Source organism: Coturnix japonica, chromosome 8 (genome assembly GCF_054131305.1).
Source record: "Coturnix japonica strain WE chromosome 8, WE-NBRP24, whole genome shotgun sequence".
Lineage (NCBI taxonomy): Eukaryota > Metazoa > Chordata > Aves > Galliformes > Phasianidae > Coturnix > Coturnix japonica.
This window is the reverse complement of record NC_140670.1, coordinates 20,969,830-20,985,256: the sequence shown is the minus strand read 5'-3', so window position 1 is coordinate 20,985,256 and position 15,427 is coordinate 20,969,830. Positions and strand designations below refer to the sequence as shown.

At 43.8% G+C, this 15,427-nt stretch overlaps 1 protein-coding gene across 10 annotated transcripts in view; it reads right to left on the bottom strand.

Annotated features, from left to right (window-relative positions):
* Nucleotides 1-15,427, bottom strand: part of ENTPD1 (ectonucleoside triphosphate diphosphohydrolase 1) — a 47,556-nt gene that overhangs the window by 18,751 nt on the left and 13,378 nt on the right. For 2 of the 10 annotated variants that reach the window (XM_015867168.3, XM_015867170.3), the window contains exon 2: nucleotides 10,482-10,547. In XM_015867168.3, the coding sequence (XP_015722654.2) occupies nucleotides 10,482-10,542 (61 nt within the window). In that variant the 5' untranslated portion in view covers nucleotides 10,543-10,547. Of the gene's footprint in view, nucleotides 1-322; nucleotides 537-779; nucleotides 917-9,778; nucleotides 9,992-10,092; nucleotides 10,548-10,923; nucleotides 11,018-15,427 lie in introns of those variants that run through there. The other 8 variants (XM_015867172.3, XM_015867169.3, XM_085554583.1 and 5 more) reach the window with 8 other exon arrangements.

The following is a 15,427-nucleotide window of genomic DNA, read 5'->3' as shown; positions in this document are numbered from 1 at the left end:
TGGAAAGAAGAATAACAAAACACTGTTATGTTCAGGAGTCACGCATAGCAGAGAAAAGTGGAGCTGAAGTTTCCAGGAATTATCAGTACAAATTCTCCAGAACAGATACATAATATACCTTTTTATTTATTTATTTATTTATTTTTAAATTAAATCTACTGGGATAGGATTTCTACGATGTGGAATGAAAGCCATGTAAAAGGATAAGGCTATCCTCTCCCCCCCCCACCCCCCCTCCCCACACACAAAAAAAGACAGCATCAAAACCATCCCTATGACACCCATTCAGAAAGTTCCCAGCTGTAGGCCACCACTTGCTCACCTTTATACAAGCACACCAGAAACCAACTTGGTTTGGGTAGAAATGGTGAAGGCAAACCTCTCTCAAGATGTTTCAGCTTTGCTCTTTCCATTACTGGAAATCTCTAGCATCTTTCCTTGCCCTCCTATTCTGTCCTATTTCTGCCAAATAATTTACATCAGTTTTTCTCAGCCCAATATGGGCGTGAGTACATTTTTGAACCACTGATCATGTTGAGACTAACTTATTAAACTCTCCTGACTTTACTCAAAGTGACATCATAAACAAGTTACAAACAAACTAAAGTTTCACATCTTTTTCTCATTTAAGTGTGGAGCAGTTCTTAACAGAGCTCTGGTACAGGAGATTAATGTAGCAAAAGCACAGATTCTCACACAACAGAAAGAGGATGCGTATTCTACAAAATCTTTTCATTCTCACCCATTCCCTCCTCCACACTTGGTTCCCTTGTACTTACAATTCAAGGTCTAGCAAAATTCCACACAACAGGGGACCAGGGTTCATAGGTGCCAAGCGTCCTCACTTCATCCTTTGGGTTCTTCCTTGATGGCACTGACACCCTTTTGGGCAGGTTTTTTTGCCATCTTTAGGAGCTAACACTCGCTGCAGTGTAATCTCTTTGCCTCAGGATCTTGCTAATTTCAACCCCAAGAGCCCTAGGACAGCTGGATGCCCAGGCTCTTTTTATCCTCATTCTGATTATCTTTAATGCCTACAGTCTGACATTCTAATGAAAGAGAAAGAGGTGCATATGGGACATGATGCAACCTTGCTGCCATCTTGTTATTGGAGACAGGTTTTGTCCCAAGGAGCCATCCATGCAAAGCCCTTATCAGCACACAAGGCCTCCAGCTGACGAACTTGCAATGGGACCTTATCAGGGTGCAGGCCGCAGGGCTTGTCACAAAGACCAGCTTTGCCAATATTTACCCAGCTTTACTGCACTTGGTCATAGCCAGGGTTATCAGCACACACCATGCTTTTAGCCTTTGCTACTGCTTCATTCAGCCCTGTAATACACATATGTTATGCTTTGATCAGAACTGTTTGTCTTTTTGCTTCTTCACCTGCACGCCTGCCTTCTGCATGTTGTGCCGGGACCAGTTCTTCACCACAGGCCATCCCTGTGGCTGTGAAAAGGTCTGTTTGATTAGGTCTTGGGGACCCCAATAAGAGCACAACAGAAAGGGGCAGATCTCCAAGGCAGCCAGTCAGGGCTGTGCTCAGCACACAGCTCTGTACTCAGACATGGTTTGTCTCCTGTCCAGAGCACCCAGAGTGGCAGAAACAATGCAGCCTATCCCTGGGTGTGTTACTACCACTCAGCATAAGGGATTCTAAAACACTGCACCAGATGTCTCATTGGCAATGCTGGAGCTTCACACAGCGAACATCTCCCTGTGACGGTGCTGAGTGAGATTGTGTCACTTCTGAAGCTCAGGCCTGGCAGTATTCTCACACCAAGCTGACACAGCACGCATGGCATGAACATCAGGCTCCTCCATAAAGCTCCTGGTGAGACAGGAAAGTTGCAGCTATTCTGCAGCAGGATCTCAGGACTCACAAGGAGGCCTTTGTGTGCAGACTTTTTCCCATGCTCATGTCACAGCCTTCTCTCAGCAGATCGACAGATAATACTGGAGCCAGCCATCATTTCACTGTCTGCTGAGGCTCAGCCTTCCCCTAATAACAAACCAAGGCTCCAGCATGCTTCCTCCCACTGAAGTAGAGATCCCAGGGTCTAAGGCAGCAGCAGCACACACTTCAGCTACACCCACTCTAAAATTTATCTTCTACAGCTTTGGTGTGTTCTCTATTGTTTACTGCCGGACTAATAGCAACTAGGGCATTATTGACCTAATAAAGTACATGCGCATGACTCATACTATAAGATCTATGTAGTTCTGCCGTTACTTTAAAAGTGTGGGAAAAAATGAGAAATGTCATCGAGGCTAGAAGAAACACAAAGAAAAACGGAGGCAGCAGAGCCCAACTGCAGGAAAGAATTACTCCTGGATTTATTCCTTGCAGTCCAGCTTCAGGGATGGAGGTGGGAGAAGCCAGAGTAAAAGAGTCATTTCCTACTTTACATTGGCGTTAAGGACAACCTTACAGCAGTGCTGCTGCCTTTCATGTAATCTCTGTGAAATGCTAGCAAACCTAAGACTTACTGTTGCACCATAACAAAGGTTCCTGAGTTGTGGTTTGCAACGTATGACAATGGTTATGGTTGCAGTCTTTTGAGAAGTAAATGAGTAGAAAAGCCTCTCCAAGGTCCTTATTTACAGAAGGTATCTATTCCTAGCAAGGCTGACAGGACCCAGTTTGTAATCTCACAGCAGCACAAACAAGCCCTCTAATTGGTGGAGAAATTGCTGGTCTCTGGAGCTGAGACACTTTGTAACCTAAAAAGCAACAGTAAAATTACTGTGCTTAACAAGAAGTTCACAGCATGGGGCCAGGTTCTGTTGCAAACTGGCTATTTTTAAGATAAAGTACAAAAGCTTTGTTTCACAGTCGGCTTAACTCAGCTGCGAGCTCTGACACCAAAAAAATAAATAGAAAAGAAAAGAAGAAAAAAGACTGTTCTTCCTCTCTCCGTCTTCTGCTGTTGTTATACCCTGCACTTCTACGTGTGAAGACTTAAAAATATTCTACCGAGCTGCTCTTCAGATAGGCCCTGTTCTCTGGTCAGGCCGCTGCAGCCACACATGTACTAACCAAGTCACAAGAGCAGCGTGGGAAAGGAGTAGCGTTCTTACTGCCCTGCTCAACAGGCTGGGTTGATATCTTAACTCAGTTCCATGTGTTAAACTGTGTGATTTACTTCTCTTCGAACTTCTGATTCATTTCAAAATAAGACCTGACTTCTCTCTGGATAATGAAAGAAGAACTTCCAAACAACACTACTGGAACTTTTCTTGTTTTTGCCTTGTGATTTCCATGCTTTTCTGTCACAACAGTATTTCCAAGTCTTGTAAACAAAACACAACCATTTACTTTACTAGATTAAAGTTTCTTTGAGCTTCAGCTGGTTTTGTATCTTCTGCTCTCAGGCAAAGCTAACAAACGCTAAGTTTCCTACAGTTTCAGGAAGGCAAGGCTAAATAGAAGCTGCAGATCAACTTATTGGGCACATTTAACTCAAGGCAAACTTTCTGAAAAGCACTCCCCACACTGCTGAAACCAGCAGCTAAAAGTTGAACTTGGCCAAGAGCAGAGATCTTCCCTTAAGAGCTGACACTTGAGCAAAAAGCTGGTAGGAGGGAGGGACGGTTTTCAGCTGGGAAGCAAACCTCACTGTTAACCTGCTCCCACTTCCAAACTGTGCTCCACTCAGGAGCTCAGTCCTCCCTCCCACCATGTGACTGCTCTCTGGGCTTTGCCAAGCATCATGGGCATCTTCATCTCATCAGCCAAATTGCAGAGACTCCAAATTCTCTCTGTCCCTCAGTTTTGGAGGTCTTTCCCCTTCTTAACACAGCCCAGAGAGGAGCAGGCAGAAGCTGCAGACACCCTTGCCCTCAGCTGCAGTCATTTGGTTAATATATAGAAACCACAACAGTTCTCTGAGCAGAATGTGAAAACACTGTGAACTGAAGAACAGAAGTGGTTCATACATCCTCAGCTGCTGAGTCACCTTTTCCAGGCAGCAAGCAAAGCTCAGAGGCCAGTTCTTATTTGAGCTCTGGCTGACAGATTGCAGGCAGATAGATAGTGAAAAAAAAAAGATGACTTTCATTCTTTTGTAACATGAGGCCCATTTTCCTCCTTCCTTTTCCCCAAGAACAATCTAGCACTCCCCATCTTGCATGGTTAGGGGAAAGTCCTCAGGAGAATCAGAAGCAGAGGAAGCACACATAACAAGCAAAGAGACATTAACTTCTATTTGTGCAAATTAAAAATGCTTTAGGAAAGGTTTAGGTGTCGGCCAGTAGACCATTCAGCCACTATGAGGGTTATTTCAATGGGCAGTAGCTACATAGCCCACAGCTAAACAAAAACCACAAGGAACAGGGGACAGTGAAGTGTAGATGGGCATACATCTCCTTCCAGAGACTTAATCACTGCCTACACAGTACATCTATATTACAAAAAGAATCTGAAGGCAGACGGTGAAGCAGAGATACAGGTGCTCACGGGAAACTCTTCCCAAGCTGGAAGGGACTAGCAAAATCCCAAAAGCATTCATGCAAGAGTTAAGAGCAGGTGGCAGATACAACCTCCAGCATTGCTGGGGTGGTGGAGCGCTGCACACAGCGACCAGTAACTTGCTTGCATTGCCCTCGGGCAGGGAGAGCAGCAGCTTACAGCCAGCACAGCAAGGGGCAGAGAGATGTCAAGCAGGAAAGGAGATGGGGCCCACAGAGGAGGCTGGGAAGATGATTTTTTTCCAGCCAAATTTGGAGCAGGGTGGCAAGTGCACAAGAGGACACGAGCAGATGAATTTGCACAGCGTGCACTTAGCTGACTTTGTTCATTTCCATCTTGTCTCTCACACTTTTCCCCTTAACTCATTTCTTAGTTTGTACTGCTAATGCAGTACTGCTTCAGAGCACAGGGCTGGTTTTGTGTCACGCCTCGCCTTGCAACCCCCACAATAGCTTTGATCCGAATGACTTTCAACCTTACCTCCTCCCTTCCTCCTGTTCTCTCACTTGTGCTGGTGTTGGCATCCAAGCCAGATAAGCTGAAAATTATTGCAAGGGGAAAGAAATAACAACAAAAAACAACTACAACAGCAACCAAAAAAACCATGACCAAGGCTAGATTCAAGGACAAGCCCCTCTTTCATCTCTGAAGCATAGACTTATGTCCAACTAAACTGACAGCAGAAGCACAGCTTTGGGCTCTGATGCTCCCCACGCAAGCATATTGGAAATGCCTGCCATAATACTTCAGCTGTGCTCAGGGAAGTTTCTGCCAAGCTGAGAGAGAAAGACAATTCTCACACTCGCCTCACAAAAAGGTATGTAAACACAATTTAAGAAATGGTTCCATCTAACTCATCTTTCACAAAATTAGCTGGGAGGTTTCACTTATGAACATAATCCAGAATTTTACAATTGTAGTTTGATTGCTTTCAAGCAATGATAATCCTTTGTAGACCGCCAACCAATGTCATCTCAGTATCATTTGGTTTGCCCCCAGATTCAGCCTAACCCCTTCTTGCCTCAGCCCCATCCCAGCCCCCTTGCGCAGGTAGTGCTGAAAGAACCTGACTTCTATCTCAATTCACTTCAAGTCAGATCCAGCTCAGTGATACACAGTCAGTGAGCACAACATGTTTGTAAAAAGGGAACGTTAACTGCAAAGTTGGGTTCACTTGTTGTTCTCAAACCAGCAGGTGCTAAAGGTACGAAGATGTCCTGGGAAAAGAAAGAATGTGACCAAACTTGGTAATTTTAAACAACATTAAGCCAGTTAAACAACTTAGGAAAGGCCAAAGACTATCACTTACAGCTTCTGTAACCTTCCCCTTTTCAGTTCTCCAGCCTCTTAAATTTATTCTTCAAAAATTCTTTGAACATTTTCTACATGTTTCTGGTAAACACAACTGAAGAGGTAAACACAGGTTTGCTTGGCCACAGGAAGGTTGCCTAGAGAACAGCTTTTTCCTGCCTACCTTGCAATGCGTCCATGCATACAATAAAGTAAATAAACTGTGAGCTAGGGCTATCACGTACATATATGTATGTATACCCACATGCCTTTGCATTTATTTTTATTTTTATTTTTTTTTTCTGAAGCAAAATTGCCTGGAAATCTTTCTATTTCATTCAGTACTTGAATGTCCAGCTTTCTTCCCAAAGTTACATTAGCTGTGCTTTTACAAGCTGGCTTGAAGCCTATTATTTGCTCTTTATGTTTCCAACCACTCTTGGCTTCCTTAGACTTTTTCCTCTGACTTAATTGGTATTTGTACTGCTCCTCCTAGCACTGACAAACTCCATCTGTAAATCAGAATGATTTTTTAAATGTTTTTCAGATCATTATTGAAAATATCTAATGCCATCAGACCTGTTGCAGAATACCACTGGAAGCACAGCTGTTGAATCATGATTTCCTTTGATAACTATTTTTGAGGTTTGTTGTTAACCAGGCTTTAATCCATTAGTTCATTCTTTCCTAGAGAATCACAAGGACACTTTTGTAATCAGAAAATAAATAAATCAGAAATGCATCTACTGCTGTGGAGGCAGGTTTCTATTCATTATTTGCAATCACGTTTGCTGTCTCTGAAAAATAAAACAATTGCAAATAATTAATTGGAAAACAGATCAGATCAGATAAAGAACCACTTGCCTTTCTAAGCTCTACACTCATTCACCCTGTGGCTACCAAATGCCGGACAAGAAAACTTACTCTTCTGTTTCCCCTTCTGTGACTTGGTTCCCAACCATTCGGGAAGTCAGGCCTTAGGGATTCTCTTAACTTACAGCCCAGATTTATTGAATATTCACTTGATTTTTAAGAATATTTTTTCCTAAAAATTTTGTAAACCTCCGACCTCAATTGAAGAAATTCTAAAGAGGATGCTAATAGCAATGATATATATAAGACAAAATGGAGCCTGTTTTTTCCAAATGAGAATCATGCCAGGCTCATTTGATATCTATTTCCTAAGTCAGCTGGCTTTGTACAGAAAAAAAGACTTCAAGAAAGCAAGGGTCTTGGAGTACTTTGGTACTTGCAAGAGCACTTCATAGTGCTTTCCTCTTTGTAAACAGATTCCCCGGCCATTGCGTTTCAAGCCAAAGGGAACACAATCCTGCTGTACCCTCTCGAAGGCTGGACTATCTCCATTCTAGGACATAGATTAATATCCTTACTTGAAGGAACCACATGAACTTACAAGTTTGCTTCCATCTGGGATGAGCAATTTCCTATCTGGTGCTTTAGTTCCTGTTATTTTTGCCAGCACTACCCATTTCTACAACAACATTATTCTGAAAGCTATTCTGGGAAGTTTCATACTCTGTAACCAACCATTAAGTCTTGGTCAGACTGGAGACTTCTCCAACAGCTTACCACTGATAATAAAATTAATTGATAATAGTTCCCTAGGATATTGGTTCAACAGCATCTTTTTCATTGTCAGTGATTTCACTAATGCCTGTTGAAAATTAGCATCACTAGAGAAAAGATATTCTAACCAATTGGTGCATTTAATCTCAAATTGTTATAAAACAAATTATAACATAACAAAACAAGCAACTTAGTTATAATACTACATTAGATGTTCCTATATACCAGAATTCATCCCCCTTCCAAATGTGGAAAAACATTTAACTGAAATCACCAGCCTTTTTTTTTTCCCGCATCATCTTTGCAATCTTACTCTTTCTACTTCCAAAATGATTATGCAGTTACTAGAGATACATTATTTTGTTTCCACAACACAGAACGCTTCCTTTGAATTGTGCTGGTTCCTACTAACTTAATGAAGAGAAAGTGAAGATGTCAGGGAAAAATCTGATCTCCCACAATTCACAGCTAGTGTGCAGTACTGTGTGTCCTCCATTTCCTCTATTCTCTTTGTATTTACTTGTTTTCAGTTTGCTCCCTTCACTGCCCCCAAAGAGCTAGTCAAACCCATCCTCATTTTGTTTCTGGAGTGATATCCAGTTCATACTCTTTGAACCTGCAGCCATTATTGACATTGCTTTACATTCTTTCCTTCAGCTCTTACTTTACACTGCTCCATGCTGGAACAATCACTGGTCCATAGAGAGCAGTCATCTGACAGCAGCGATTAAGTCATTATCTATATGCAAGGACTACTCTGAAAGTAATGCTTCCTATTTTGTTACATTGGCCCACCACGTCAGAGGTGGATGTTGGTGGTATGGCAGTAGAGGCTGAAACTTCTCACCAACATTCTGTTACATGCTGTTGCTGTGTGACAGATGGCAGCAGAATGGCAGTCTGACACAATGGTGTCTGACATAGAGATGCATATGAAGTAAAGGTGTAGAACTGAATTCCTCCATGCAGAAAAAATGGCACCCACTGATGTTCACTGACCATTGCTGAACATCTGTGGAGGTCAAATGGTGAATGTGAGCACAGTGAGGTGGTCGAAGGTGTTTCAGCAGTGGCGACAGACAGCAAGGTGAAAGACAAGCCATGTTCCAGATGGCTGTGCAGATGTTTACTAGCCTGGCATGCAGACTATTGGTCGTGGCTGGCAAAAATGCATTGCTAATGGTGGTGACTATATTGCAAATTAGTGCTTTTTAGCTGAACATCTGCCTTTTCAATTAGTGTTATTCTGTTCTTTGTATCTGTTGTAGTTTCCCTGGAAATAAATAGGAGGCATTATTTTTGGAACAATTTCCGTAGAACTCTAAAACAGAGTTATGACCTCTTGCTCAGTTCAGCACCTTCTATGCCAGATTCTACTAATTTTAAAAGATTGACTGAACTTCACTGCTGCCTGCATGATATCAGTATCATATTTTCCTCAGGCCGAAGATCCCTACAGTAACATTTGTTTATTTATTTACTGTCACTTTGTGCACAAGAAGTTATTCATGCTCATCACTGATACAACCAATTGCTCTGTAGTACCCCAAGGAGAATTTCATCCTTGGCCACGCAAGCATATGGACCCACATTTCACTATATTAAACATACTGTTTCCTTCAGATGAGGAGTAGCGATTCAAGCTTGTTACAGTTCCTATAGACAAAACAGGCAGAAAACAGGTCTACCTTCACTCCTGACTACAGAAATTAATGAGCAAACCTCCCACTTCCACTAGCCAATGCTTTACAACCTGAAGTCCACTAGACTGAGAAAAAGCTTCTTCCACTCAAAAACCACTAATTGCATTCTGTGACATTCAAAACATGAAGAGGACTAGTTGGCCTTTTTATTTATTCTAAGAGAAACTGAATGATCTTTTGATTCCCTGCTGTAACACTGATGACAGCCGTCTGGCCAAGAAGCTATCAAAATAGTGCAAACTGTTGCCCCTAAGCATCTCACTCAGCTCAGTGGCTAAGTTTCTGTCCAGATCCTTTTCTGTTTGCTACTTGCCTGCATGTCTGTACTCCGGCTTTGTTTTAAAAGCCCCACACAAAGAGCCCCATGCTGTCAGCAGTACAGAAAGACAGCCCGTGCTGCAGAAGTTGCTGTAAATACTGTAAGCCACCCAGATAGACAAAAGCAGATTTTAAGCTAGAAAACGTTTCTGCCAAACGTTCAGTGCCACTAGCGCTGCTATGCTTCATGCTACGCGCAGCAAAGCGGCTGTCTACAAAAGGCAAGCCCTGGGACAAGAGCTCAAATCAATAACTATGCAATAAGCATCTTCAGCTAACTGCTGCCTCGGGCTGCAGTAAGGCAGAAGGCATCTCGGAGGGGAATCCTCCTCTTCCTCCCTCTCCCGAGCCGGTTCTCGCTCCGAGTCCGAGCCCAGAGAACCCCCAACACAGCGATTCTCCCCACCTCAGAGCCAGCGCCTTCCACCACCTTTTGGCTCTTTCTGGCTCGCCGCAAGCAGCGCCGGGCTGCACCAGGGAGCCCCCGCCGGCCCCGCCGCCTCTTCCCCCGCAGCGCCAGGAAGGGAATCCTCCGCACTGACGGAGCCAAACTTCTGCAAAGCGCAGGCACGCGCCGCTTGGCTACGGCGCCGGGGGTCCCCCGCCCGCCTACGGCCAAGCCCGGAGGACCCCGCGCAGCCTCCGGGGCAGGAGAGAGGAAGGGAGGGAAGGGAGGGAAGGGAGGCAGCGCCGCAGCCCGCTCTCGGCTGGCAAACGTACGCGAGCTCCTCGGAACGTGCACAGCCTCCTCCAGCGCGATGCCGGCACGGAGCCGCCTGTCCCCCGCAGCGCCGCTTCCAGCGCCCACGGGGCTCTTCGTCCTTACCCTTTGGCTCGTCCATCAGCGCCGGTGCTCGTTCCCTCCTCCCCGCTTCTCTCTCTCCCTCTCTCTTTCTCAGCCTCTACCGGCTCTGAGCCGCCTTAGCGAGAGGTGCTCATGTGAAAATGGGCGCTACAGTGGTCCATAGCAGTGGGAGGGGTTAGTTTACACGGCTCAATCTCTCTGACTCGGAGGCTGATCTCCGGCTCTCCTCACTGCGGGGGTTACCTCGGAGCTGCCTCGCTGCTGCGGGGTCCCCCGCCGGTCAGAGGGTCTCGATGGTGCCTACCTGCGGGGGCTGCGCTCTGAAGCAGGGTCGCATCGCTGGCTCCTAGAGGAGGGGAGGTCATTTTGGCTGCAGAGAGAAAGCGTTTTGTCAGTTTTTCAGGTCATGGAGCACTGAGCAGGTTTTGCTTTGTAGTTGTTAGATGCACAGAGAGAACTGTCCTGGGCTGAGAGATCCATCTTTGCATGTGAGCTCACAGGAAGAGGAGACTTGCGATAGTTCCTAGTTACCTGCTGTGCCTGCCCCTCAGAATGAGCTCACACCTTTGTGCATGGCCTGGGGAGCTTCAGGAAGGAGACAGTTGTCAGTCACCAACTGGGAAACTTCAAGGGATCCCAGCAACCTGCTGCCCACCTCCCACCCAAATGAAAAACATGGGCTGGTGCCAAATGGTCTCAGCAACCCCTTTAGCCCCTCATGTTCAGGCCCTTTCCTGACAACCCACCTTGGGTCCCCAACCTCTGCCTTGGGCCTAACAGCCCCCATGCAAAAGGGAGTTGCCCAGCTCTTGGCTTCCCCTGCTTTTTCACTTCCTTCTCAAGGAACAGCAGCTCCCCAGGGCTCTTCCTGTCCTTGCGTGTTTCCTTGCTGGCCACTCAGAGGATAAAGGCACCAGGGCACAGTCCACCACTACCACCGTGCCTGTACTGGCTCCTGCTACTCTGGGGCATCGCTTTGAATGAATCTCCTTCCTGCTCCCCAACCATGACATATGGACATGCTGCCCTGCCCACCACCAGCTTCTAGAGAGCTTCTGAGGGAAGAGACAGGAGGAGATGGGCCCTGCAGGCTGCTGCTGGGGGCTGGAGAGCCACAGATGGGCACAGACCTTCACAGCCCCCCCCACCAATTCTCCTGCCTTTGGACAGCCTTCTGACTGCAGGCCACAAGCTAGTAGTAAGGAACAGCAGGCTCTGTGCCAGTCATTTTCATTAAGAAAACAAAATGAGAGAAGAAAGCAGCCCCAGAGTCAGGCATTTGTGCTCAGATAAGTTTTGCAGACAGTGTGAGGAGGAAGCTTGAAAACAGAAATAAAAAAGAGGAAACCGAGAGATCAGGACGTAATTTCCACACATCTTGAGCAGGGGTTAAGTATAGCAAAGCAAGAGATGAGTGCCACACTTCTGTTCCTCTGTCATAAAACAAGTATCCTATGCAATTCTGGAGGAACGAAACACATCTTAAATATCCATCCTCTTTCCAAACACAGTAAGAGCTTAGTCTCAATCATCTCTATATTTATACAAGAGTATGTATCTAAAAACTCTGAATATCTTCATAGATGTCTCAAGTTTGCTGTTTTAAAGATGAGCTATGCTGCCTTTGGGACTCAAAAGGAGCAGAAGTGAGCTCTGGGACACATTGGCTCAGTTTCCAGCAGGAAGCAGAAGGAACTATCTCTAACACTGTAATCCCATTTTGGGATGGGGGAACAACACAACCATAGGAAAGAAAAATCAGGGGGCTGGGAACAGATGTGCTGGCATTAGAAAGACAAGTAGCTTGTTGCTGCAGAAAGAACTGTTATGAAAACATCTAAAATACTTCAGGCCATCCCATCACCACTCACGAACAGAACTGAAGTCCTTGTGCTTGTTTGCTTAGCCCTGGAGTATGTATTTAGATGACAATGTCCGAATGTTTTAGGAAGAGAGGAATGGCAGCTTCAAGAAAAATTGTGTAAACATTGGCCTTAATGGAGTTTGGCTGAACACCCCCCAGCTTTCCCAGGCTTCTAGTGTTGGTGTGTGGGTTCAACGCAGTGCCAGCAGCTAAAGCAGCAGCCCTAGCAAGGAATAGAGTAAGTACACAGCCCTCCCCCCAGTATCTGTGTGTCAGACTGATAAGTAGTAAAGGTCTCCAGAAATAAAGGAATGCTTTAAATTGCTGGGAACAGAGGGAGCAGAATTCCTTACAAAGGGAGGCCATTTTGAGCGATTCAGGTGGCTTCCATTTAGAAAGAAAGGCAGAGAAGAGGGAGAGAAAGGCAAATGATGAAAAACACTTTATGTGCCAAAAGGTATGTTCCTCCCTGCCCCCCTCTGCCTTGAGACTTCTTGGCACACACATCCCATGTTGCAATGACCTCAGACACGAGTTTTCACAACACATAGACCAAGTCCTCCTCACATCTCCAGGTTCCTTGGCAATGGGCGATGTCTGACTGCTTAATTTGGATAGCCCAAATATCTCCTTTGTGAAGAGCTCATTTCTTGGATGACTTCTGAAGAGACAGACAAGTAATCAACAAGCTCTATGATATATGTTGCTATCTGCATTCAAATTTATTTTTAAGGAATGGAGTCATTGGAGAAAGGAAAAAATAATTTTGTAATTTAAGTAAGAAGATAACATGATCTTCACCTACAAGCTTCTCAGCACTAAGTTTATGAAATGCATTATCTATAAGGATGATGTCTCTTACTTTAGTTCCTTGTCTCAGTTTAAATATCTGTAATAATCTTCTCAGAGGATATCACAGTGCTATCACCTATACTCACAGATCTCATCATCCAGGACCTGTGTATCACCGCTAGGATTACACCTTATTTTTTTTTTCCTCCTATTCATAAAAAAGTATCAGCAAGTACTACTACTTCCTCTATCACCCAACCCTAACATCTCCAAGTCTCTTTCATTTCTTTGCTGCTTCTTTCACCAGACCGTATCTGTATTGCTGGTTCCTCTTCCATTTTAATGTAATTTCCTCAGTGATCCTGAAGCTATTTTTCTCTGAAGTGCAACAGATAAAAATACCCAACTTGTTACTCTGTCCTCACCTTTTCAGACTGCATCCTTCTCTAGTCATTTTGTAGTTTTTGGTCATATCAACTTTTTCTGGTACGGGTACTATAGAATCATACGCCCCCTGTAGAGGAAGGATGTGGAGCTCTTAGAGCGGGTCCAGAGGAGGGCCACTAAGATGATCAGAGGGCTGGAGCACCTCTTCTATGAGGAAAAGTTGAGGGAACTGTGCTTGTTTAGCTTGGAAAAGAGAAGGCTCTGGGGAGACCTGATTGCAGCCTTCCAGTACTTGAAAGGCAGTGCATAAACAGGAGGTGGACTGGCTGTTTACAAAGGCGGACAGTGATAAGACAAGGGGGAATGGTTTTAAATTGAGACAGGGAAGGTTTAATTTAGTTATTAGGAGGAAGTTTTTCACACAGAGGGTGGTGATGCACTTAAACAGGTTGCCCAAGGAGGCCATGGATCCATCCTTGGAGGTATTCAAGGCCAGGGGGGATGCAGCTCTGGGCAGCCTGGTCTGGGAGCTGGGATTTGAAACTGGATGATCATCCTGGTCTCTTTCAACCCAGGCCATTCTATGATTCTATGAAATATTTTGAAGGTGCAGTATCAAAGGCCCATTCTCTAACTGCCAGCCTGGTTTACATAATTATTAGCAAGTGATCTAACTTCATGACAGGCCTGCAATATTGTATTCTATAGGCTCATCATACTTTCAATGTTATTATATCATTAAAGATCCAATTGCCACATTCATTTCACTTTCCAGCTCTAGTTAAACATAGTAAAAGTGAAAACAATTATTCTCCATAAACTCTACAGCTTAATTAAAACAAAAACAAACCAACCAAACAAACAAAAAAAAACCAACAGTGTTTGAAAATGTTAACATGACACAGGGCTCATTAAAACCCTGTTAATAAACAGGGTCATTAGTTAATAAAACAATTGCTCTTTCTGCTCAGGTTATTTAATACACCTGATTTTACCCATGTGTAAGGTGGAATGATACAAAGATGGTAACAAAGATGATAACAGATATTCAAAAGGTTATTTATGAGGAAAAACTCACTGAACTACAAAGCAATTTACTTGTCAACTTCAATAAAAACTATCATGGTCCCAAACAACACTGGCAGCATCCTGTCCTGTAAGTCTGCTTTTCAAACCCTTAGCCATCATATTAATACAAGGTATCAGAATTCCTCTACTGGCAACTGAGCTCTTGCTTTCTCTTTCAGGCAATGAGGCATGAAGTAATGTCAATGATTTTGAGCAAATACGCTAGTGCTGGGGGCACTCCTGAATAGTTAGATCTTTTATTCTCATCGTTTGCATCTTTTAGTATATTCCTATTGTTTTATCCAGCAGAAGTAGCTGATAAAATTCTGATAATATGAAGGCAAAAAAACTTCCAATGTTTCCACAGGAGGGAGCTCTTCTTGGCCACGCGTGTCATTATACTCAGGAACCACCATCAAGTACGTTAATTTCCTAAGTCTCTCTTTGGATAGCATTAGGCCACCAACACCTTGAAGAAAGGATGTCTATAAACTGAAATCAGTACAACTTAAACAGAGTAAGAAATTAGCAAAAAATATTTTTAAAGGTCCAAGAATATAGAACAAGAAAAGAAAAAGGAGAAGAAAGAAATATCAGAAGACGGTAGTAGATACATCATAAATAGATATAGGAAGCCAGTGAACATCAGTTGCCTTGTTTAGCATGCAGAACTTCACAATACCTCTGAAACTCTGATTGCAGAGTGAAACTAAGGAAAATAACCTAGCAGTGGGAATCATGTGTTAAATAATTACTATCTTAGGACAGAAGAAAGAAGACGGCCTTCTTATCTGCTCTCTCTCTCTGTCAGATTTCATGACCAAACCTCAATTAAGATTTAATAAAACAAAAATGATCATGCTACATATTGCTGGCTAAGACAAAGATTAATATTAAAGTAAACCCAAAGCAACTATTTTCAAAAAAGAACCAGACATATTTAGATCAAATTAAGTCACTCCATTCCAGTATTTATTTATTTTTTCAGATAAAAGTACTCAGAATGCAGAAAACATGCATAAAATGAAAAAGAAAAAAACTTTAAGTTGTTTTTTTTTCTTTTAATGTCTGAATTCAGCCTGACTACCCACTCACCCTCTGTTATGTGATTTGTTCTTTATTAAGTGAGCATCTGCAGA